This window comes from Eschrichtius robustus, chromosome 3 (genome assembly GCF_028021215.1).
Source record: "Eschrichtius robustus isolate mEscRob2 chromosome 3, mEscRob2.pri, whole genome shotgun sequence".
Taxonomy (NCBI): domain Eukaryota; kingdom Metazoa; phylum Chordata; class Mammalia; order Artiodactyla; family Eschrichtiidae; genus Eschrichtius; species Eschrichtius robustus.
The window spans coordinates 141155652-141182572 of record NC_090826.1 but is presented as its reverse complement, the minus strand read 5'-3'; the positions used below and the strand labels follow the sequence as shown (position 1 = coordinate 141182572).

At 40.8% G+C, this 26921-nt stretch overlaps 1 protein-coding gene across 1 annotated transcript; it reads right to left on the bottom strand.

Moving 5' to 3' along the window:
- Positions 1–3681: 3681 nt before the first annotated feature.
- Positions 3682–4584, bottom strand: LOC137761482 (transmembrane epididymal protein 1A-like). Its single transcript, XM_068538407.1, has one exon. The coding sequence runs from the start codon at positions 4582–4584 to the stop codon at positions 3682–3684; it is 903 nt and encodes a 300-aa protein (XP_068394508.1).
- Between the last annotated feature and the right edge of the window lie 22337 nt (positions 4585–26921).

Here is a 26921-nt window from a genome sequence, read left to right as displayed (position 1 = left end):
TTATTGCAAGGCATCCAACATAAAGCAAGCAAGGAGAATGGGCAGCTCATGCTCAAAAGACCTGAACTCCCATTGGCTTTCAGGGAAGGATTTTTAAAGACAAGGTGAGGGAGAGGGTCGCAGGCTACCTGATCAGCTAGGGGATATTCTTCTGCTTGGTTGGTGATGAGGTAATTGGAGTCAACATCATCAACCTTCTGGTTCCAACTGGTCTGGGGTCTACATGCTGGTGGTCAGCATGCAGTTAACTTCTTTCACCTGGTGGGGGTTTTAGCATCTGTAAAACAACTCAAGGATATGGCTCAGAGTATTATCTATAGCCCTTGAAGAGGAACTGAAGGTCCTTGACTTTGTTGTATGGATAAACTACTATTATTTTGTCTTGCTTGACTCTTTTCCTTTGTTTCTGCATTTTCTTACTTCTCTGATTAAATTTTTTCTTTGGAACTCAGGGAAGGCCTAGGAGGCTAAAGCTTCTGTCCCTAGGAAGGCCTCGCAGGGTTCTGTTTGGTTTCAATGCTTGTGTTAGCCTGGGGTCTAGGCTAGCAAGAACTCCAGGTCCTGGGAGCAAAGTCACGCCCAGTTCCACCTAGAGAGGATGTGAGCACAGTGCATTCTGTTCAAGGAGCCAGAAAAGGTAGGTAATGACCAGTCTCAAGCACTTTGAGATCTCACATTTTACAAAACTACTTCCTTATGTTGTTTGTCCATAGTATAGATTTATTCAACTACTTGATTCATTCATTCATTCATTTGTTCATTCAACACACTTTTTGAGAATCCACTGTGTGCCAGGCACTTTGCCAGGTGCTGGAGATACAGTAATGAATATGCAGCATATGATCTGCTCTCATGGCACCTACATTTTTGAGGGCAAGACAGAAAATGGAGTCACAGATGTTAGAACCAAATTGCCTGGATGTGAATCTGTCAGTTTCTAACTGGAGGATCCTGCATAAGTGACTTTGTGCCTCATCTGTAGAATGGAAATAATAATTGTGCCTATCACATAGGGTTATTGTGAGAATTAAGTGTGTTAATACAAGTAAAGCATCTTAGAACAGTTCTTGGCAATAATAAGTGTTATAAAAGGGTTAGCCAGCATTCTTGCTATTTTTATAGAATTGTGATGAGTGATCCCAGTGATAACTGCAGAGAGACCCTAATTAGTTAAGGAAGAGGATAAGGAAAGACTTCTTCCATAAAACGACATCAAGTTGAGTTTTCAAAAGTGAGAAAGTTAGGTAGGCAAAATAGGAGGGGAGCAACTTCTAGGTCTGTATAGAATCCTAAAATAAGAAAGAGGATGGTGCAGTTTAGGAACTGCAATCAGGCAAGTTGGACTAGAGGTTAATAAGATGGGGGAAATGCCTGAGATAAGCCTGGAAGGATTGATAGTAACAAATCTCCTCTCCCTTGATGACTTTTGAGTTGCTCCAACTCTCACTTTAACAAACAAAATTTTTTGTATGTAATTTTTATGAATTGCTTCACAACCAAACATTTAGGATTTAATAAGAGTTCTTTTGATTCTTCTTTTAAATAAAATCACTTCAAACCTTTATGCTCCAGAATGGTGGGAAGTCCAATTTTACCCTCCTTTGACTTCCCACATCCCCAGCATTGCATGAGAGCCAACAACAAAGGTACTGCTGCAGCTCAATGGGAGGTCTACTTGACCAGTTGTCTTCTTTCTATTACTATAATTTAGCTTTTTCCAGGATTTTCATGTCCTTCAATTAATTGACCCATTTATCATCATGAAAGCATCTTCTTTGTCCTTGCGTAGTACTCTTTTATCTGAAATGTACTTTGTTATTGAAATAGTCACTCCAGCTCTGTTTTTGTTAGTGTTAGCATAAATACTTTTTTCATTCCTTTACTTATAACCTATTTTTAAATAGGTTCGTTCCTTTTCTTATAACATAATACCTTGTTCCTATAAGAATGAGGAAGAGAGTGGGCCCATTGCTAAGGAGGTGACTCATGTTTTAGGACTGTTGGTGTCTTCCAGAGGTTCCCAGAACCTTGGGCCTATCCAGCAACACATTTCGAAAGAACAGGTAAGCGGAGATTCTGGAAACAAATAAGCCTTTATTGGGGACTTCCTTTGTGGTGCAGTGGTTGAGAATCAGCCTGCCAATGCAGGGGACACGGGTTCAAGCCGTGGTCCGGGAGGATCCCACATGCTGCAGAGCAGCTAATAAGCCCATGCGTCACAACTACTGAGCCTGCGCTCTAAAGCCCATGAGCCACAACTACTGAGCCCTTGTGCCACAACTACTGAAGCCTGTGCACCTAGAGCCCGTGCTCCACAAGAGAAGCCACCGCTTTGAGAAGCCCACTCACTGCAACAAAGAGTAACCCTCGCTCGCCACAATTAGAGAAAGGCTGCTCACAGCAACGAAAACCCAATGCAGCCATAAATAAATAAATAAATAAATAAATATCCTTCTTTAAAAAATTAAATTAAAAAAATAAGCCTTTATTCAGCATCATCTATGCTACATATTTGGTGCATACACAGGAAATTATGTAACTTGGATATGACAAAGTCCTTACCCCTTAGAAGACTACACTTGAGGTGGTAAGGAAAAACCTCCCCAGAGAAAATGATTTCAGAAATAGAACAAAGCAAAATATGTCTACGTGCCTATCACATAGGCTTGAGCTGTATGAGCAAATTAACACGGCAGGTATAGTATAAGTGCCTAGGAGTTCCAGAACAAGGGAGTCAGTAAGAGTTCTTGAAGAAGGCCTCCTTGGAGGTGCTCAATGGGGTCGGGATGAAGGTGGGTTTTATGCTGGGTACCCAAAAACATGGCAAAAATGTGATTGTGGGATGGCTTTCTGTGAGATGCAAGGCAGTGAAATTTGCAAAGACCCAAGGAGAGGATCTAATAAATTATATGTGCAGTGGTAGTGGTGGTGAAATAGGTAGGCTCTGACAGGAATAGGAGCAATAAAATAGGAAGTTGGAGAGATATTGAGAATTTGAATTCTATAAAAGTTTAAAATCTGCAAATTTGAAATGTTACAATAGTAAAGCATTAATAAAGTTTCACTTTATTAATCTGAATTTGAAATGAAGCCAATCCTTAAAAACTGTTGGGGAGGGGCGGGTGGGGAGGAGGGTCGGCAGAAGAGTGTAATTTCAACCAGTTTAAATTAATTATAAGTTCTGTTGATGCTACTTCCACATGGTGGTGCCACTTTGCTGAGCAAACAGAAATACCCACTATTCTTTGTCAGGATGAGACTTGAATGATTCCAGTTTGGAGTTGTGAGAAATCAGTATCCCGTCAGATAAAAGGCAATCACTTGTTCCTGGAGAAGCATCTGGTGACAACATGACTGCTGGACTCTCCACTCTCCCCTTCAGAGGCCCCCCTTCTATTGCACTCTCTCCTCCCTCCTGTAGCGCTCCTTGCACACTTGACTATCCCCCTGATCCTCTTAACCCCCTCCCCCGACCCCAGCAATCCCATCAGCATCCCCTTCTCGTCTCCTCAGCGATTAGAGGTTCAGGGACAGGAGATGTGCCAGCAGAGGGAGAGCAGCTGCTCGCCTTCACGGCCATTACCTTTACTGGGGACCAAGGAGGGCACAATGCACATGTCTGAGAGAACCCACAATGACACAGATGGGGTGGACAGTGAACCAGGCATTCCATGCCCTGTCTCAGGGTGAGCTCTTTGAAAGGAGAGCCTGGTCATCTTTCTCTGACTGCTCCACTTCCTGCAGCAATTTGTAGAGGGGTCCTGCGGTGCTCGTGTAACATGGAGCTTCTCTGGACCCCGTCAGCTTCCAGCTGGGATGGTAACAACAATGCCAAAAGTAAGAGACGCCGTAGATTCCCAACAGGCACAAAGCATTGATCATCACATGCCAGCAGAAGAAGGTGGTGACAAACATGATGTCATTGATGTCATCGTTCTGCCACGGGTAGCCAGTGACTGGTTTGTACAGAATGAAGCCAGCCTGTACCAGCCAGGAGCCCATGATCTGAAACAGAAGGGTCTCGATCACCGAGAGTTGAAATGTGTCAGGAGCCCACAGCTGTACGGTCAACACCAGCATCAGCAGCAACACCACCAAGATGAGCAGAGAGTGAACCTGCAGCTCCACCCCTGCTGAGTCCTGAACATGTGACACCAACAACAGCAGGAGCACATAGAAAGTCAGCACCAGGGTCCCTTTTTCTAGGGGCACACAGCGCTGAGGCAGCAAGTTCTTGCTCACGACCTCTACACAGCCGTTGAGGGTGAGAAGGATGAACATGGTGACGTGCTGCCACTCTTTGCCGTACATAAATCTCGGTGGCAGCTCCCTGTTCATCAGTATCAGCCCTCTCTTCACGCAGCTGATCTCGTACACTATCAAGCCGGAGCCTGCCAGCGTCTTCAGCAAACCACCGTAGGATATTTTCCACAGCCTGGCCCATCTCCCCTTATTCCTGGGAGGGGATGAAGGATACAGGAAAGAGTCACTGAATATCACAGCTTTGGAGACCACTACTGCTTGATACAGTCCATATGAGAGTAGAAACAGCCCTGGGTACACGTGACCGATAAAGGTTCCCATTGAACTAGAAATCCCTCTAAGGTAGGTGAGAAGAGTAAAACCAAGGCACGTCCACACCTTCTGGGGCCACTTGAAGATCTGGACTTTGGAAAGAATTGCGTTCCACCAACTTTTATCATTTTGCCCCACCCACTGCTCCCCCACAGAGAGGAAGTGCTTCTTGAAACAAGCCTACGACTTTGGTGGGGTAAAGCCTCATTGTTCCATTCCATTCTGGGACATTGGGAACTAACTGGCTTCTGCCAAAGAAGAAAGCTGGTGAATGTGCCTTTAGGGGCTCCCGTCTAGGGCCCTTGGGGCACTTCTGGTCATATTTGTCCCTTTCTCCTATGGCTTCCTTCCCCTGGTACTGCCCATCACTCAGAGAAGGATACAGAAGCATGGGATGGGGTTAGGGGTTGCCATGGTCTCCAGAGGAAGCCTGGGCACTCACAAATCCTCGCGTTTCCTTCGGTATCTCTCAGATATAACTTTGAACCAATTGTAATGCTTTCCTCCTGGACACAAATATTTAAAAACATTTATATATATGAGCCTGTTTCACACGTCTGGCTTTTCTACTCTTCTTTTATAGACACGTTTTGAGGATCACCAAGAAAGCTCCCTTCCTCCCCTCCCCTTATCGCTTTACATCACCACCTTTGGCTCCCTACTTCAACATCCCTACTGGCCAGTAAATGGATTGGAAAAGCTACTTTTTGAAACTGATTTTAGGGACAGTGGGTGTTTTATACTGTGTCAACCTAACTAAGCTTGAGCCATGTTTCCTAGAGTTACCTTCCCTATATGGTTCCAGATTGAGTTGGCTGTAAGAGAAGTTTACATGAGAATCTGAAGATAGAAGTGAAGCAGCAACGTAGGACACTCTGAAGACGTAGGGTACCGGGCACCACTGCAGTTCACGCATTCAGTTACTGATCTGCTGGCTCACTTACTTGGCATGGGCAGCCAGGCCTACAAGCTCCCTTGGCTTCTCTTTGTGCGAAGGGCACCAGCTGCTTCTGCAGGCCACCTGCCACTGAAGTATGAGGTGATGAGAGGAAGACAGAGGCTTCAGCCTATCTTCATAAGCTGCAGTTTGTCCTTGCTCTTCCCCAACTTTGTGTAATATACTTCTTCCTGACTGCTGCCAATTTGAGCTGAAATGACCTCCACCCTATCATACAGAGAGGCAAGAGTCCTCCAAAGACTTCTTCACTACAAATGTATAAGGTCTAATATCCTTGAGAAATCCATATTCCCCTGATCTATCCCTGACACAAGGAATTAAGGTGTAATCCCTAAAATGTAGATACTGTTGAGAGGAGTGACTCCAGTGAGCTAGTGTTGGCCATTTGGATTTTAATGTGAATCAGCTCATCAGCTTCATTTATCTAAGACTCTGCTAGTGTCTAATGCACCTCAGAAGACAGAGTCCTACGTATTGGGTAACAGCCAGCTGAATATAAGGCAGAGAGGATGATGAAGAACAAAGTACAGATAATGTGAAGCTCACAAACACCCTGGGTTTACTGTGGGAGGTACATGGAATAGGAGTTTCTCTGGGGGTGATAATAATGCTGAGGGGAGAAGTTCACTGCTCACCGTGAATGGTACTGACATCACAGTCTTCTGCGTAATCATCTGTCCTTACACTACAAGTAATGCTGTGGAGCAGAGAGGCAGCACCTGTAGGCTGACAGTGCCCCTAGTGAAGAGGAGGAGAACTTACACACAGGTCACAGCACTGCCTCTGAGACCTCACTCCTATCCAACTACCTACACTTCCGCAAGTCTGCTTAATTCCAGAAAAAGTTAAATCTCTTTCTGCCCTTGAGGATGACAGTAATTCAGATTTCTTCTTGCTGTTTAGAGGTTTGGTGGGGCTAGGGATTTGAGTGTGAAGGGAAATTAGAAAAACAAAGCTTAATTCAGCTTTCTGAGGGAATTTTGTAATTTAAAATGTTTACATTAGGTATTTTTTATTCAATTAATGTATAGTCATTGTGGAAAAATCAGATAAAATACACTAGCAAAAAGAAGAACATTACAAATCATCTGTAATTCCATAATCTGGAGGTGACCACAGTTACCACTGAGATATAGAAACACAGTTCTAAGAAGACAGCATGAAGAAGTGAAAAATGCATCAACTAGAAGTCAGAAATCTGGGTTTTTACTCCTGCTCTCTCTTGATTTGCTGCATGTCATACACCCCATCTGAAAAAACAGTGTGTTGAACTTAATTTCCTATTAAAGTGAAAGTAAAAGGGCATGATATGGTTGCACAGAAATAAGCATATTTATCTTCTGTCTCCTTCTCCCTTTTGGTGAATTATCAAAATACTGGGAGAGCTCTGTAGGGCTCAATGCTCAGAGGGAGGAGATTCAAAGGGAGAATCCGAGTGACACTTCTGAAGTAAGTCAGGAGGAGACAACGCGAGGGATTCTCTTGGATTCTTGGTTTTGCTGCAGGAGAAGCACAGGGTCCATCGTTCCTCTACATATCAGCAGGGCAGGGACAGGAAGCATGTGGTCTACAAGCCTCAAGAGGAGCCGCATTTGGTACTCTTAATGTTCCTTCTAGTACTTTGAGGCTGTGGTCCTGGTGAGGTGGGGGCAACAGAGCTTCCTCTAGCTCCAACCCTCCTCTGCCCAGTTGTTCCTGGCAGCTGTGAGTCAGTGGTCAGAAGAGGAGAGAGAACAGCAGCACTGACCCCACAGCAATGTGAGGTTGAAAGTGGCATGTATGAGGACAAGGAGCCCAACTTAAGGTCCCGTCTGGGTTGCTCAGGCCCCACCTTGGCCAGGCACCAGGGCTGCATGTTGTTCATTAAAACGTGAACATCCTGACCAAGACTTTGAAGTTAGGAATCACCCATCCCAAACCAGACACTCACTGCCCACAAGTAGCCAAGAAGGAAGCGAAAGGTGGTGAATGATTAGCAGAGCTGCCAGACAGCTCCAGAGTCTGTGGACACCAAGTACCTGGAAAGAGTTTCATGAGGCAAACTCAGCTTGACCACAGGAGCCCACGGAGGTCCTTCATGGCCTGGCTGCTCCACGGCGAGACTCCCCCTCAGACCTGTCTTCCACCCCCCCACACACCATGTTCTTGAGGGGCCCCAGGCACAGCCACTGCCACTTGTCTGGCATGAAATGCCAGGATGAGCCAGAATGCCTTCAGTAATTCGGTAAATATGAATTTACTAACTGCTGTGGATTCTACTGAGTACAGCAGGCATATAAAAACTTCTTTATATGATGTAGTTCTTATCCCCAAAGGGCTTACAATTTGAAGGCACAAATCTCTCTACACACACACACACACACACACACACACACAAACATACACAATATTAGAGAATTATTTAGACTACCTTGGTTCCATAAAAATCAAATATCACATATGTAATTTTAAATTTTCTAAAGCATTTGATAAAATTCAGCATCCATTCATGATAAAAACTCTTACCAAAGTGGGTATAGAGAGAACATATCTCAACCTAATAAAAGCTTATTTATGACAAACCCACAGCCAACATAATACTCAATGGTGAAAAGCTGAAAGCCTTCCTGCTAAAATCTGGAACAAGATAAAGATGCCCACTCTCACCATTTCTATTCAACATAGCATTGGTAGTCCTAATCACAGTAATCAGACAAGAAAAAGAAATAAAATGTGTCCAAATTGGAAGAGAGAAGGTAAAATTGTCACTATATGTGGATGACATGATACTATATATAGAAAATTAGACTCCACACAGAAACAACTAGAACTAATAAACGAATTCAGCAAGATAAGAGGATACAAGATTAACATGCAGAAACTCGTTGTATTTCTTTACACTAACAATGAGATATCAGAAAGGGAAAGTAAAAAAAGAAATCCCTTTTAAAATTTCATCAAAAAAAAAATTTAGGAATAAACCTGACCAAGGAAGTGAAAGACCTATTTTCTGAGAATTATAAAACATTGATAAAGGAAACTGAAGATGACACAGAGAAATGGAAAAATATCACATGCTCTTGGACTGGAAGAATTCATATTGTTAAAATGGCCATGCTACCCAAAGCAATCTACAGATTTAATGCGATCCCTATCAAATTACCCATGACATTTTCCACAGAATTAGAACAAGTAATCCTATATATATGGAAGCATAAAAGACCCAGAATTGCCAAAGAAATCCTGAGGAAAAGAACAAACCTGGAGGCATAACCCTTCTAGACTTCAGACAATACTACAAAGCTACAGAAATCAAAACTCCGTGGAATTAGCACAAAAAACAGACATATGGATCAATGGACCAGAGAGAGAGCCCAACACACCTATGATTAATTAAACTTCAACTAAGGAGGCAAGAATGTACAATGGAGAAGAGTCTCTTCAGCAAGTTGGGAAAAGCTGGACAGCTGCATATAAATCAATGATGTTTGAACACTCCCTCAAAACATACACAAAATAAAGTCAAAATGACTAAAAGACTTAAATATAAGACATGACATCATAAAACTCCTAGAAGAAAACATAGGAAAACATTCTCTGACATAAATTGTAGTAATGTTTTCTTAAGTCAGTCTCCCACAGCAATAGAAATAAAAGCAAAAATAAACAAATGGGACCTAATCAAACTTATAAGCTTTTTTTTAACATCTTTATTGGAGTATAATTGCTTTACAATGGTGTGTTAGTTTCTGCTGTATAACAAAGTGAATCAGCTATACATATACATATATCCCCATATCTCCTCCCTATTGTGTCTCCTCCCACCCACCCTATCCGACCCCCCTACGTGGAAAAAAAGCACCGAGTTGATCTCCCTGTGCTATGTGGCTGCTTCCCAATAGCTATCTATTTTATTTTATTTTTATTTTTTAAAACATCTTTATTGGAGTATAATTGCTTTACAATGGTGTGTTAGTTTCTGCTGTATAACAAAGTGAATCAGCTATACATATACATATATCCCCATATCCCCTCCCTCTTGAGTCTCCCTCCCACCCTCCCTATCCCACCCCTCTAGGTGGTCACAAAGCACTGAGCTGATCTCCCTGTGCTATGTGGCTGCTTCCCACTACCTATCTATTTTACATTTGGTAGTGTATATATGTCCATGCCACTCTCTCACTTTATCCCAGCTTACCCTTCCCCCCTCCATGTCCTCAAGTCCATTCTCTATGTCTGCATCTTTATTCCTGTACTGCCCCTAGGTTCTCTAGAACCATTTTTTCTCTTTTTTTAGATTCCATATATATGTGTTAGCATATGGTATTTGTTTTTCTCTTTCTGACTTACTTCACTCTGTATAACACTCTCTAGGTCCATCCACCTCAGCACAAATAACTCAATTTCGTTCTTTTTATGGCTGAGTAATATTCCATTGTATATATGTGCCACATCTTCTTTATCCATTCCTCTTTCGATGGACACCTAGGTTACTTCCATGTCCTGGCTATTGTAAATAGAGCTGCAATGAACGTTGTGGTACATGACTCTTTTTGAATTATGGTTTTCTCAGGGTATATACCCAGTAGTGGGATTACTGGGTCGTATGGTAGTTCTATTTTTAGTTTTTTAAGGAACCTACATACTGTTCTCCATAGTGGCTGTATCAATTTACATTCCCAGCAACAGTGCAAGAGGGTTCCCTTTTCTCCACACCCTCTCCAGCATTTAGTTTTCGTAGTTTTTTGGTTTTTTAGCAACTATTTTTTTAAAAATTTATTTATTTATTTTTATTTTTTTGGCTGTGTTGGGTCTTCGTTTCTGTGTGAGGGCTTTCTCTAGTTGCGGCAATCGGGGGCCACTCTTCATCATGGTGCGCGGGCCTCTCACTATCGCGGCCTCTCTTGTTGCGGAGCACAGGCTCCAGACGTGCAGGCTCAGTAGTTGTGGCTCACGGGCCTAGTAGCTCTGCGGCATGTGGGATCTTCCCAGACCAGGGCTCGAATTCGTGTCCCCTGCATTGGCAGGCAGATTCTCAACCACTGCACCACCAGGGAAGCCCTGTAGATTTTTTGATGATGGCCATTCTGACTCATGTGAGGGGATACCTCACTGTAGTTTTGATTTGCACTTCTCTAATGATTAGTGATGTTGAGAATCCTTTTATGTGTTTGTTGTCAATCTGTATATCTTCTTTGGAGTCCTGTCTATTTAGATCTTCTACCCATTTTTGGATTGGGTTGTTTGCTTTTTGATATTGAGCTGCATGAGCTGCCTGTATATTTTGGAGATTAATCCTTCGTCAGTTGCTTCATTTGTAAATATTTTCTCCCATTCTGAGGGTTGTCTTTTCGTCTTGTTTATGATTTCCTTTGCTGTGCAAAAGCTTTTAAGTTTCATTCGGTCCCATTTGTTTATTTTTGGTTTTATTTCCATTTCTCTAGGAGGTGAGTCAAAAGGATCTTGCTGTGATGTATGTCATTGAGTGTTCTGCCTATGTTTTCCTCTTAAGAGTTTTACAGTGTCTGGCCTTACATTTAGGTCTTTAATCCATTTTGAGTTTATTTTTTTGTATGGTGTTAGGAAGTGTTCTAATTTCATTCTTTTACATGTAGCTGTCCAGTTTTCCCATCACCATTTATTGAAGAGGCTTTCTTTTCTCCACTGTATATTCTTGCTTCCTTTATCAAAGATAAGGTGACCATATGTTTGTGGGTTTATCTCTGGGCTTTCTATCCTCTTCCATTGATCTATATTTCTGTTTCTGTGCCAGTACCATACTGTCTTGATTACTGTAGCTTTGTAGTATAGTCTGAAGTCAGGGAACCTGATTCCTCCAGCTCTGTTTTTCTTTCTCAAGATTACTTTGGTTATTCGGGGTCTTTTGTGTTTCCATACAAATTGTGAAATTTTTTGTTCTAGTTCTGTGAAAAATGCCATTGGTAGTTTGATAGGGATTGCATTGAATCTGTAGATTGCTTTGGGTAGTAGAGTCATTTTCACAATGTTGATTCTTCCAATCCAAGAACATGGTATATCTCTCCATCTGTTTGTATCATCTTTAATTTCTTTCATCAGTGTCTTACAGTTTTCTGTATACAGGTCTTTTGTCTCCTTAGGTAGGTTTATTCCTAGGTATTTTATTCTTTTTGCTGCAATGGTAAATGGGAGTGTTTCCTTAATTTCTGTTTCAGATTTTTCATCAATGGTGTATAGGAATGCAAGAGATTTCTTTGCATTAATTTTATATCCTGCTACTTTACCAAATTCAATGATTAGCTCTAGTACTTTTCTGGTAGCATCTTTGGGATTCACTGTGTATAGTGTCATGTCATCTGCAGACATGGACAGTTTTACTTCTTCTTTTCCAATTTGGATTCCTTTTATTTCTTTTTCTTCTCTGATTGCTGTGGCTAAAACTTCCAAAACCATGTTAATAATAGTGGTGAGAGTGTGCAACCTTGTCTTGTTCATGATCTGAGTGGAAATGTTTTCAGTTTTTCACCATTGAGAACGATGTTGGCTGTGGGTTTGTCATATATGGCCTTTATTATGTTGAGGTAAGTTCTTTCTATGCCTACTTTCTGGAGAGTTTTTATCATAAATGGGTGTTGAATTTTGTTGAAAGCTTTTTCTGCATCTATTGAGATGATCATATGGTTTTTCTCCTTCAGTTTGTTAATATGGTGTATCACATTGATTGATTTGCATATATTGAAGAATCCTTGCATTCCTGGGATAAAAACCACTTGATCATGGTGTATGACCCTTTTAATGTACTGTTGGATTCTGTTTGCTAGTACTTTGTTGAGGATTTTTGCATCTATGTCGATCAGTAACATTGGTCTGTAGTTTTCTTTATTTGTGACATGTTTGTCTTGTTTTGGTATCAGGGTGATGGTGGCCTCATAGAATGAGTTTGGTAGTGTTCCTCCCTCTGCTATATTTTGGAAGAGTTTGAGAAGGATAGGTGTTAGCTCTTCTCTATATGTGTGATAGAATTCACCTGTGAAGCCATCTGGTCCTGGGCTTTTGTTTGTTGGAAGACTTTTAATCACAGTTTCAATTTCAGTGCTTGTGATTGGTCTGTTTATATTTTCTATATCTTCCTGGTTCAGTCTCAGGAGGTTGTGCTTTTCTAAGAATTTGTCCATTTCTTCCAGGTTGTCCATTTTTTTGGTATATAGTTGCTTGTAGTAATCGCTTATGATCCCTAGAATTTCTGCATTGTCTGTTGTTACTTCTCCTTTTTCATTTCTAATTCTATTCATTTCAGGCTTCTCCCTTTTTTTTTGATGAGTCTGGCTAAAGGTTTATCAATGTTGTTTATCTTCTTAAAGAACCAGCTTTTAGTTTTATTGATCTTAACTATGGTTTCCTTCATTTCTTTTTCATTTATTGTTGATCTGATCTTTATGATTTCTTTCTTTCTGCTAACTTTGGGGGTTTTTTGTTCTTCTTCCTAATTGCTTTAGGTGTAAGGTTAGGTTGTTTATTTTAGATGTTTATTTTTTCTTGAGGTAGGATTGTATTGCTCTAAACTTCCCTCTTAGAACTGCTTTTGCTGCCTCCCATAGGTTTTGGGTGGTCGTGCTTTCATTGTCATTTTTTTCTAGGTATTTTGTGATTTCCTCTTTGATTTCTTCAGTGATCTCTTGGTTATTTAGTAGTGTATGGTTTAGTCTCCATGTGTTTGTATTTTTTACAGATTTTGTCCTGTAATTGATATCTACTCTCATAGCATTGTGGTCTGAAAAGATACTTGATACAATTTCAATTTTCTTAAATTTACCAAGGCTTGATTTGTGACCCAAGATATGATCTATCCTGGAGAATGTTCCATGAGCACTTGGGAAGAAAGTGTATTCTGTTGTTTTTGGATGGAATGTCCTATAAATATCAATTAAGTCCATCTTGTTTAATGTATCATTTAAAGCTTGTGTTTCCTTATTTATTTTCATTTTGGATGATTGGCCCATTGGTGAAAGTGGGGTGTTAAAAGTCCCTTACCATGACTGTGTTACTATCGATTTCCCTTTTTATGGCTGTTAGCATTTGCCTTAAGTATTGAGGTGCTCCTATGTAGGGTACATAAATATTTAAAATGTTACATCTTCTTCTTGGATTGATCCCTTGATCATTATGTAGTGTCTTCCTTCATCTCTTTTAATAGTCTTTATTTTAAAGTCTATCTTGTCTGATATGAGAATTGCTACACCAGCTTTCTTTTGATTTCCATTTGCATGGAATAACTTTTTCCATCCCCTCACTTTCAGCCTTTATGTGTCCCTAGGTCTGTAGTGGGTCTCTTGTAGACAGGATATATACAAGTCTTGTTTCTGTATCCATTCAGCCAGTCTATGTCTTTTGGTTGGAGCATTTAATCCATTTATATTTAAGGTAGTTATCGATATGTGTGTTCTTATTACCATTTTCTTAATTGTTTTGGGTTTGTTATTGTAGGTCTTTTCCTTTTCTTGTCTCCTACCTAGAGAAGTTCCTTTAGGTTTTGTTGTAAAGCTGGTTTGGTGGTGCTGAATTCTCTTAGCTTTTGATTGTCTGTAAAGGTTTTGATTTCTCCGTCGAATCTGAATGGGATCCTTGCTGGGTAGAGTAATCTTGGTTGTAGGTTTTTCTCTTTTACCACTTTACATATGTCCTGCCACTCCCTTCTGGGTTGCAGTTTCTGCTGAAACATCAGCTGTTAACCTTATGGGGATTCCCTTTATGTTATTTGTTGCTTTTCTCTTGCTGCTTTTAATATTTTTTCATTGTTTTTCATTTTTGATAGTTTGATTAATATGTGGCTTGGCGTGTTTCTCCTTGGATTTATCCTGTATGGGACTCTCTGTGCTTCCTGGGCTTGATTGACTATCTCTTTTCCCATATTAGGGAAGTTTTCAACTATAATCTCTTCAAATATTTTCTCAGTCCCTTTCTTTTTCACTTCTTCTTCTGGGACCCCCGTAATTCGAATGTTGGTGAATTTAAATTTAACCCAGAAGTCTCTGAGACTGTCCTCAATTCTTTTCATCTTTTTTCTTTATTCTGCTTGGCAGTAGTTATTTCCACTATTTTATCTTCCAGGTCACTTATCCGTTCTTCTGTCTCAGTTATTCTGCTATTGATTCCTTCTAGAGTATTTTTAATTTCATTTATTATGTTGTTCATCATTGTTTGTTTACTCTTTAGTTCTTCTAGGTCCTTGTGAAATATTTCTTGTATTTTCCCCATTCTATTTCCCAGATTTTGGATCATCTTTACTATCATTACTCTGAATTCTTTTTCAGGTAGACTGCCTATTTCCTCTTCATTTGTTTGGTCTGGTGGGTTTTTACCTTGCTCCTTCATCTGCTGTGTATTTCTCTGTCTTCTCATTTTGCTTAACTTACTGTGTTTGGGGTCTCCTTTCTGCAGGCTGCTGGTTCATAGTTCCCATTGTTTTTGGTGTCTGCCCCCAGTGGGTAAGGTTGGTTCAGTAGGTTGTGTAGGCTCCCTGGTGGAGGGGACTGGTGCCTGTGTTCTGGTGGATGAGACTGGATCTTGTCTTTCTGGTGGGCAGGACTGCATCTGGTGATGTGGTTTGGGGTCTCTGTGAACTTATTATGATTTTAGGCAGCCTCTCTGCTAATCGGTGGGTTTGTGTTCTTGTCTTGCTAGTTGTTTGGCATAGGGTTTCCAGCACTGTAGCTTGCTGGTTGTTGAGTGGAGCTGGGTCTTAGCATTGAGATGGAGATCTCTGAGAGAGCTTTTGCCATTTGATATTACATGAGGCCCGGAGGTCTCTGGTGGACCAATGTCCTGAACTCAGCGCTCCCACCTCAGAGGTTCAGGCCTGACACCCGGCTGGAGCACCAAGACTCTGTCAGCCACCCGGCTGGTCTTCCTAAAGCCAGGCCACTTGCAGCAGCCTGATCAATGGAATATTCAAATTGGAAATGTTGCCTTAGCACTGCATGCTAGAGGAGATCTCCATCACTCCATACCAGAAATAAAAAAGGATGACAGCTCCTCTAAGCTGGGGTTTTTATGAATCTGAAGTGGCTCATCCACTGTCTCTTTCCCTTTCTGCCAACTGAAGCAGAAGGCTCTGGGGCTTTAGAACAGGGCAGTACTCCTCAGCATTGTCAACGTCATCAAAAATGAGGAAAGTATGAGAAATCGTCACAGCCAAGAGGAGCAGGTTCTCTTTTTTTCACAGCCCAGGAATCATGAAATCTGAGAAAGCCTATTATGCAGAGCTGTGATGGAAATTAAGAACTAAAGCAGTGTCATTCGAATTGAACTCTGGATACAAATACTGGTCCAGGTACCATTTGATTCTGGTCTTTAGATGGCTTGCATGAAATAGATTTTTGGTCAATTACAATAAGGCGGAATGGAGAAGACTCCCTGCCTGACAGCAGTTTTCAAAGGTGAGCAGCAGTCCACGAGGTCGGGCAGGAACCCACAAAGATAGACAGGAGTTGTGCTAGTTCTCCTTGCCTCCAATCTTGATACAGTGGGTCTTTGGCAGGAAAAGTGGGTGCTCTTCTCTGTGAAGCTCAACACTCAGCCGGATCAATAGGCAGATGAAGAGACACATAAACTGGGGTCCTGAACAAAGGAGCTCCTGTCCTCATAGAGTTTGGGGACCTGCATAATGGATAATGGCATGCGGAAGCATTCTGGTTCCCCAACCTGGAAGCTCTTTGAACCAGGTCCTTTTTCATGATTGATTAAATCATTGGCCACTGGCTGCAGATTCACCTCTAGCCTGAGTCCCAGGAATCACACCCACAGGAACAGGAGGAGGAGCCGTGGACAGTGGGAGTCTGGGGAAGATCCTCTTTTGACTCTCAAACTTATAAGCTTTTGCACAGCAAAGGAAACCATAAACAAAATGAAAAGACAACCTAGGGACTGGGAGAAAATATTTGCAAATGATGCGACCAACACGGAATTAATTTCCAAAATATACAAACAGCTCATACAATTCAATAACAAAAGAACAAACAACCCAATCAAAAAATGGGCATGTCTCCAAAAGTAGACATACAGATGGCCAATAGGTATATGAAAAAGATGCTCAACATTGCTAATTATTAGAGAAATGCAAATCAAAGGTACAATGAGATATCACCACACACTGGTCAGAATGGCCATCATTAAAATGTTTACAAATAACAAATGCTGGACAGGGTGTAGAGAAAAGGGAACCCTCCTACACTGTTGGTGGGAATGTAAGTTGGTGCAGCCACTAGGGAAAATGGTGTGTAGGTTCCTTAAAAAGCTAAAAATACAGTTGCCATATGATCCAGCAACCCCACCCCTGGGCATATATCTGGAGAAAACTATAATTTGAAAAGATACATGCACCCCAACGTTCATAGTAGCACTATTTACAACAGTTAAGACATGGAAGAAACTTAAACATCCACTGACAGATGAATGGATATAGAAGATGTGGTATATATATACGATGGAATATTACTCAGCCACAAAAAAGAATGAAATAATGCCATTTGCAGCAACATGGATGAACATAGAGATTATCATGTTAAATGAAGTTAAGTCAGAAAGAGAAAGACAAATACCATACAATATCACTTATATGTGGAACCTAAAATGTGATAAAAAATGAACTTATTTACAAAGCAGAAACAGACTCAGAGACATGGAAAACAACGTTATGTTTACCAAAGAGGAAAGGAGGTGGAGGAGGGATAAATTAGGAGTTTGGGTTTAGCACATACAAACTATTCAATACTATATATAAAATAGATAAACAACAAACTCCTACTGTATAGCTCAATATATGTAATGTACACTCAAAATCAATACCCAGAATATATAGAGAAAACATTAATAGGCAAACAAAAAGACAACTTAATACAAAAAAATAGTAGGAGATATAAGTAACTATGACTCAGAAGAAGAACAAATGATTAATAAAGAGAAAAATTGTTAACCTAGGGACTTCCCTGGTGGCGCATTGGTTAAGAATCCACCTGCCAATGCAAGGGACATGGGTTTGATCCTTGGTCTGGGAAGATCCCACATGCCGTGGAGCAACTAAGCCCGTGCACCACAACTACTGAGCCTGCGCTCTAGAGCCCACGAGCCACAACTACTAAGCCCTAGTGACACCACTACTGAAGCCCGCATGCCTAGAGGCCATGCTCCGCAACAAGAGAAGCCACCACAATGAGAAGACTGTGCACTGCAATGAAGAGTAGCCCCCGCTCGCTGCAGCTAGAGAAAGCCTGTGAGTAGCAACAAAGAACCAACACAGCCAGAAATAAATAAATAAATAAATAAATAAATAAATAAATAAATAAATAAATAAATAGACTGAAATAGAGCTGTTCAAAACACATAAAAATTACTTTTATTGAATTTTATTTTATTTAATATTTTATACAGCAGGTTCTTGTTAGTCATCAAAAAATTATTTTTAAAAATGTTAACGTAAACAATTTTGAGAAAAACAGATTCAAATAAAGTAGGATTTTTTTTCACCATCAGGTTGTCAAAAATTGTCACAAGTTTTGAAGAAACAATATTATCCACTGCCGGAGAAGATTAGGGAAAAAGGAATTATCGTACACTGTAGGTGGAAATATGAATTGGTCTACATTTCCTTGAAGTCAGCTTGGCAGACTTTTGGTGTGCCAGAATTTAAAGTGCATATATCCTTCAAGCAAACAATTCCACTTCCTGCTACCTGCAGTGGACATTTGTCATGTGAGCCTAACAACATCTTTGAAATAGCCTCCCAACACTTTGATCAGTTTCCACATTGTCAGGCCTGCCTTCCTGATAGATTTCTGTTTTTAACGCTGACCTCCCTTGTAGCCAGCTAGGGTACAGGCATGTGACCAGTTAGACACACCCACTTAAGATTTCAACTGAGAATTGAGCAATGTAAGAAAACTGAATCTGCATGGGGTCTCTATTCTGCAACAAGAGTAGTGGCAAAGATGGCAGCCTCTGTTCATCACCAAGCTGGTTTGCCCTGTAGTTCTGAGGTCAGTGCCAGAAGCAAAAACCTAAGCCCATCTGACAGTGAAGTCCTGGGCATTGGTCCTTCAAACTTAAGCTGGAGCCGTTCTCCAGCCTTCCTAATGATTCTGTGAACTAACATCTATTTTAATAAATTTCTTTCCCTTAAACTAGCCAGAATGGATTCTTGTCTGTAGCTAAGAACTCTTTCACAGTGTCTATTCTAGAAATACTCACATATCTACACAAAAAACATGTACAAGAAGAGTCACTGAATCACTGTGTCCATAGGTAACTTTATTTATTTTTTATTTTTTATAAATTTATCTGTTTTTATTTATTTATTTTTGGCTGCGTTGGGTCTGCATTGCTGCGCTGGCTTTCTCTAGTTGCAGCAAGCAGGGGCTACTCTTTGTTGCGGTGCGTGGGCTTCTCATTGCGGTGGCTTCTCTTGTTGCTGAGCACGGCCTCTAGGCGTGCGGGATTCTGTAGTTGTGGCACGCAGGCTCAGTAGTTGTGGCTCGTGGGCTCTAGAGCGCAGGCTCAGTAGTTGTGGTGCACAGGCTTAGTTGCTCCGTGGCATGTAGGATCTTCCCGGACCAGGGATAGAACCTGTGTCCCCTGCATTGGCAGGCGGATTCTTAACCACTGTGCCACCAGGGAAGTCCCTATAGGTAACCTTAAATAATAAATGTTCACCAATGGGGGAATGGGTAAATAAATTATGGGGTACTATGAAGAAGTGAAAAGGAATAGGGGATATCTGTGTCCTGACGTGAAAAGATCTCCAAGATGAAGTGAAAAAAGTTAAATGCAGAAAATATGGGGCATATGATCCAGGTTTTGGAGACAGGTGCGTTCTTGTTAACTTCAGAAAGTCTTAAATTTTCTTCTTACACCTGTCAAGAATGGCTACAACCATACGGCAATCAAGAGAGAGGACATCTTGATGGGTGTGACTTGCTTTACTTAACATACCCTACAGCAGATTTTATCTCCATTTGAATAATGATCCAATTGGATTTTAACCTATACTTAATGTGACTATATAATTTATTATTTAAACTTGGACACTTGAGAGAGAAAAGATGCAAAATTAATTCTTCCATTGAAACAACAGGTAAACACCAAACTACTCCAGGCAAATCAGGATCTATGGTTACCCTACCATAACCTAAAAACAGATGTGCCATATATTTTCAATTTGCCCCTCCAAATCCATCTTTCACCTCCACCCTTCTCCCTCTCCCAGAAGACTGCCCTGGTCTGTAACACATCATTGAGCCCCCTTATCCTCTGGCTTCGGGCAGCACTTGGCCAATGACTAGCCCCAGCAGAGGATGGAAAGAATAGTGAGATTAGGGTATTATTCTCTTAGCTGCTATCTCTGGGGTCACCTCAGGCTGGCTGTACCCTGCCACCACAACACCATCAGTATTAGTTTCCCAGGCTGCCACAACAAATGACCACAATCGTGGTGGCTTAAAACAACAGGAATTTATGCTCTCACAGTTATGGATGTCGAAGTCCAACATCAAGGTGTAGGCAGTACTGGTTCCTTCCGGAGGCTCTAGGGGGCTCTGTGCCATGCTTCTCTCCTAGTTTCTGATGGCTGCTGGAAATCCTCAGTGTTCCTTGGCTTGTAGATGCATCACTCCAATCTCTGCCTCCACCTTCACATTGCTCCTCTGTGTGCCTCTGTGTCTCAAAAATCCCTCTGCCTTTCTCTTATAGGCTCATCTGTCATTGGTTTAGAGCCCACCCTAAATCCAGGATGATCTCACCTCAAGATCCTTAATTATATCTGCAAAGACCCCTTTGCCAAATAAGGTCACGTTCACAGGTTCTGGGATTAGGACTTGGAAGTATATTCTTAGGGGCCATCATGCAACCCACAACACTGTACTTGCACATACCCAGGAACTTTGCTCATCCCATGTCCCTTGGGGCCTAGAGGTAGTAATAGCTCCAACGGTTACTCAACGATTCCTCGTGGTGTCCCTACGCCCTACCCACGTCTATGTAAGAAGTACCTTTAACAAACCTTCCTTGAACTATCCCAATTTGGGTTGCCTTCAATTTTCTGTTGGGACCCTATCTGAAACACCAGTGGAGTACTTGCACAGGAGGCCATAAGCCTTAAACAGAATTTACTCCCAGATATTTGGAACAATGACAAGAGAAAAAAATTTACAACTGAATTTCACAAAAGTGCACATACAACGAAGGAGACTAATTTGTAAATTTGTAGGTAATACATTAAGTAAGTCTTCCAAACTCAATCAAGATGACCAAAGGATTAATTAATTCATTAAAAAAATCCTAAAATAGCTACTATTTTCCAGGTACTGTGAAGGTATTAGCAATATAATAATGAGAAAATACAAAGATGTGCACAATTTATTGCAACTTAGAGTAATGAACAAAAAGGAGGATTGGATGGTCTGGTAAGCAGAATTCTAGATGGCCCCCAAGATTCCTGCCCCTGGTATACATGCTCCGTACCCTCCCCTTGAGTGTGAGTGGGACCAGAGAATATAATGGAATATCACTCCCATGATTAGTTACTAATCAGCTGAGTTATGAATTAGTGAAAAAGAAGATTGTCCTGAATGGGTCTGACCTAGTCAGGTGAATCATCAAGGAGATGCACTCCAGCTGGCCTGGAAGAAAGCAAACAGCCATGCTGTGAACTTCCACTGAGGGCCACATGGCAAGGAACTGTGGGCAACCACTAGTTGCTAACAGCCAGCAAGAAATGGGAGCTTCAGTCCTAGAACAGCAAGGAGCTGAATTTTGCCAACAGCCAGTGAGCTTGCAAGAGGATCCTGAGCCAGACAACACCTTGATATCAGCTTGGTGAGAGTTTGAGCAGAGGACTCAACTAACCCATATTGGATTCCTGACCCATGGAAACTGTGAGATAATAAATTTGTGTTGTTTAAGCTCCTAATTTTATGTTAATTTGTGGCATAGCAATAGGAAACCAATTACAGGTGGTATTAGTTGGGGTGAAGCACTGGTCAGTGATGAGAAACACTGTATCTCATTAAGATGTGTGGCCCTATTATTGGAAGATTGTATCCAAAATGAAGCAGAGGTCCTAATGAGAATGAGAAGCTTCAGGACCACCAAGATATTGTGCTCCGTACCCAAAATCATAAGGCACCTTCGTGAATTCACTTTCCTGGGCCCCAGAAGCAGTGGCTTGGCCAAGGTACGTGAGAATTCTAGACTTTGGGATACTGAAGGCAGAGGAGGGAGTTGGGTGGGAGTAATCAACTTAACCCTTCAGGTAGTTTGCACATCAAAGATGATGGCCAAGAGTTGCATTTACATGAGCTCTCAATGGGCCTGTTAGAGGCCTGGTAGACAATGTGGATTAATTAACTGATTTAAAACAGATAAAACCTTAAATCAGATTGGCTTAATACAACAGATTATTTCTCCCACATTCATAAAATTAAATGCCAGCATTTCTAGTTAGTAGGCAGCCTTTCACCTGGTCTTTCAGAAGCCAGACTCTTCCCATCTTGTGACTTTGTCCTTCTCTAGTGCCTCATAATCTTTTGTATTCAGCCAGCAGATATGGAGAAAGAAAGGGTGAAGAATAGGAGAGAGGTTTCTATGAGCCGTGTCTTGAAGTGGTGTACATCACTTCCACACACATTCCACTGGCCCAGACTAAGTCACTGAACACGCAGGTAACATGGTCCCTGACTAAGTGGCAACTTCCCAACAACACCCTACATTGTAGGAGGGGAGCAAGAATATTCAGTGGTGAGATAGATGTATCTCCCACAGGGAATTTTGAAATTTACAGTGGGGTTCCCAAATTGCAGAGTTAAGAATCCTGCACAAGAGGGCACAAAGGTTAACTCCTGATTTGGGGATGCAGATTCTGGTTTGGAATAGGATTGATCTATGGAGAAACAGACTCTGGGTCTTTGAGTTCTGTCCTCAGCCACGGGTGTGAGTTAATACCATAGTCATAAGGGAAGAAATAGGTATAACAGAGGTAAGGTGAGTATGTGCTTCCACCTTGCCAAAAGTTTCCAGAAGAAAAAGAAATTTGCAGCTGTTGAAATGTGATCACCAAAAGTAACTGAAATCTATTATACAAACTGTAAACCCTAAGTCATGGTTATGCAATGAGGTATAAAACTCCCATTATGGGAAATTTCAAAGAGGAAAATTATGAGCTGGTGTGCCAGGAGAAATAAAGCAAATATGTCCTTTCAAACTAAGAAATGAGAATGTTGTTTTCCATCTCTTGTGAGCTTTGTTTTGGTAAGTTAGTGACAAACCCCAAGACTTAGTAACCCCTACTTGAAATAAGATGAAAGTTTGGCACATAAACAAATGGGCTCTGACCTTGTTGTGATTCCATGGACCCACTCCCTGTGTAGTTCTGCTCAAGCCCCTACCTCTGGCTTTCTCTCTTCCTGTGGTGTATTTCTGCCTAGCAGCAAGGTGAGTTGTAATCATTTTTTGATGATGATGATGATAATGGTGCCCCTCCCAAACAGAAAGGAAGTAAATTAAAAGATGCTTTTGGAAAGCACCATACTAAAATCCTACAACCATTAAGTTTATAGTATAGCTGTCTAGATGCCATTTCTGAAGAAACCTCTACCTCCACCATGAACTGTTCCTTTCACTAAAACTAAAATTCACTCAACATGTCATTCTATACTGTCTAAATCTGTGTATATCAATATAGCAGCCACTAACCACATGTAACTATTGAGCATGTAATATGGCTCTTCTTAAATGAGATGCACTGTACATGTTAAACATAATGCTGGTGGGACTTCCCTGGAGGTACAGTGGTTAAGACTCAGTGCTTTCACTGCGGTGGGCCCGGGTTCAATCTCTGGTCGGGGAACTAAGACCCCACAAGTCCTGAGGCACGGCCAAAAAAAAAAAAAAGCTTTGTAGTTTGTAGACGTAGTATGAAATATGGAATCTAAAATACTTCATTTATAAAAAGAATACTTCATTTATAACTTTTATATTAATTACATGTTGAAATGATATGGGGGCATATTGAGTTAAATATCTCATTAAAATTAATTTCATCTTTTTATGTTTTTAATGTTGCTGTTAGAAAATTTTTTTTTGCTTTTTAATTCTTTATCGAAGTATAGTTGATTTATAATGTTGTGTTAGTTTCTGGTGTACAGCAGAAACTAACATACATATAATATATATATATAACTGAATTGATCTGCTGTACACCAGAAACTAACACATTATATATATGTTCTTTTTCATATTCTTTTCCATTACAGTTTATTAAAGGATATTGAATATAGTTCCCTGAGCTATACAGTAGCAGTTTGTTGTTTATCTATTTTATATAGTTTGTATCTGCTAAACCCAAACTCCTAATTTATCCCTCCTCCACCTCCTTTCCCCTTTGGTAAACATAACTTTGTTTTCTATGTCTCTGAGTCTGTTTCTGCTTTGTAAATAAGTTCATTTTTATCATATTTTAGATTCCACATATAAGTGATATCATATGGTATTTGTCTTTCTCTTTCTGATTTACTTCATTTAACATGATAATCTCTGGGTTCATCCATGTTGCTGCAAATGGCATTATTTCATTCTTTTTTGTGGCTGAGTAATATTCCATTGTGTGTGTGTGTGTGTGTGTGTATACACACACACACACACACACACACACACCACATCTTCTTTATCCATTCATCTGTCAATGGACATTTAAGTTGCTTCAATGTCTTGGTTATTGTAAATAGTGCTGCTATGAATGTTGGGGTGCATGTATCTTTTGAAATTACAGTTTTCTATATGCCCAGGAGTGGGGTTGCTGGATCATATGGCAGCTCTACTTTTAGCTTTTTAAGGAACCTCCATACTGTTTTTCTTAGTAGGTGCACCAACTTACATTCTCACCAACAGCGTAGGAGTGTTCCCTTTTCTCTACACCCTCTCCAGCATTTGTTATTTGTAGACTTTTTAATGATGGCCATTCTGATGGGTGTGAGGTGATATCTCACTGTAGTTTCAATTTGTATTTCTCTAATAATTAGCAATGTTGAGCATCTTTTCATATACCTATTGGCCATCTGTATGTCTTCTTTTGGTGAAATGTCCATTTTTTGATTGGGTTGTTTGTTCTTTTTTTTTTTTTTTTTTTTAAATAAATTTATTTATTTTATTTTATTTATTTTTGGCTGTGTTGGGTCTTCGTTGCTGCGCGCGGGCTTTCTCTAGTTGCAGAGAGTGGGGACCACTCCTCGTTGCGGTGCACGGGCTTCTCATCGCGGTGGCTTCTCTTGTTGCAGAGCACAGGCTCCAGGTGCGCGGGCTTCAGTAGTTGTGGCGCATGGGCTCTAGAGCGCAGGCTCAGTAGTTGTGGCTCACGGGCCCAGTTGCTCCGCGGCATGTGGGATCCTCCCGGACCAGGGCTCGAACCCGTGTCCCCTGCATTAGCAGGCGGATTCTTAACCACCGCGCCACCAGGGAAGCCCTGTTTGTTCTTTTGTTATTGAATTGTATGAACTGTTTTTATATTTTGGAAATTAAGCCCTTGTTGGTCGACACATTTGCAAATATTTTCTCCCAGTCCGTAGGTTGCCTTTCTGTTTTGTTTATGGTTTCCTTTGCTGTGCAAAGGCTTATAAGTTTGATTAGGTCCCATTTGTTTATTTTTGCTTTCACTTCTATTGCCATGGGAGACTGACCTAAGAAAACTTTAGTATGATTTATGTCAGAGAATGTTTTGCCTATGTTCTCTTCTAGGAGTTTTACAGTATCATGTCTTATATCTAAGTCTTTAAGCCATTTTAGTTTATTTTTTTGTATGTTGAGAGGGAGTGTTCTAACTTCATTGATTTACATGTGGTTGTCCAGCTTTTCCCAACTTGCTGAAGAAACTGTCTTTTCTCCATTGCATATTCTTGCCTTGTTTGTTGAAGATTAATTGATCATAGGTGTGTTGGGCTCTCTGTCTCATCCATTGATCCATATGTCTGTTTTCTGTGCCAATACCATAGTGTTTTGATTGCTGTAGCTCTGTAGTTTTGCTCTTTTTCAGCTTTGTTCTTTTTCCTCAGGATTTCCTTGGCAATTCTGGGTCTTTTATGCTTCCATATAAATTTTAGGATTACTCGTTCTAATTCTGTGAAAAATGTCATGGGTAATTTGATAAGGATCACATTAAACCTGTAGATTGCTTTGGGTAGTATGGCCATTTTAACAATATAAAATATTCCAGTCCAAGAGCATAGGATATCCTTCCATTTATTTATGTCATCTTCAGTTTCCTTTATCATTGTTTTATAGTTCTCGGCACATAGGTCTTTCACCTCCTTGGTCAGGTTTATTTCTAAGTTTTTTTTTTTGATGTGATTTTAAAAGGGATTTTTTTTTTTTTTTACTTTCTCTTTCTGATATTTCATTATTAGTGTAAAGAAATGCAACACGGGCTTCCCTGGTGGCGCAGTGGTTGAGAATCTGCCTGCCAATGCAGGGGACACGGGTTCGAGCCCTGGTCTGGGAAGATCCCACATGCCGCGGAGCGACTGGGCCCGTGAGCCACGATTACTGAGCCTGCGCGTCTGGAGCCTGTGCTCCACAACAGGAGAGGCCGCGATAGTGAGAGGCCCGTGCACCGCGATGAAGAGTGGCTCCCATTTGCCGCAACTGGAGAAAGCCTTCGCACAGAAACGAGGACCCAACACAGCCATAAATAAATAAATAAATTAATTAATTAAAAAAAAAAAAAAAGAAATGCAACAGATTTCTGCATGTTAATCTTGTATCCTGTTATCTTGCTGAATTCATTTATTAGTTCCAGTAGTTTTTGTGTGGAGTCTTTAGGGTTTTCTATATATACTATCATGCCATCTGCATATAGTGACAATTTTACCTTTACTCTTCCAATTTGGATACGTTTCTTTTTCTTGTCTGATTACTGTGACTAGGACTACCAATACTATGTTGAATAGAAGTGGTGAGAGTGGGCATCTTTATCTCCTTCCAGATTTTAGTGGGAAGGCTTTCAGCTTTTCACCATTGAGTATTATGCTGGTCATGGGTTTGTCATAAACATATTTTATTACGTTGAGATATGTTCCCTCTATACCCACTTTGGTAAGAGCTTTTATCATGAATGGATGTTGAATTTTATCAAATGCTTTAGAAAATTCAAAATTACATACATGACATTTGATTTCTATGGAACCAAGGTAGTCTAAATAGTTCTCTATATGTTGTGTGTTTGTGTATGTGTGTTTGAGTGTGTGTAGAGATGTATGCCTTCAAATTGTAAGCCCTTTGTGGATAAGAAGTACATCATATACTTTCTTATATGCCTGCTGTACTCAGCAGAATCCACAGCAGTTAGTAAATTTATATGTACTGAATTCCTGAAGGCATTCTGGCTCATCCTGGC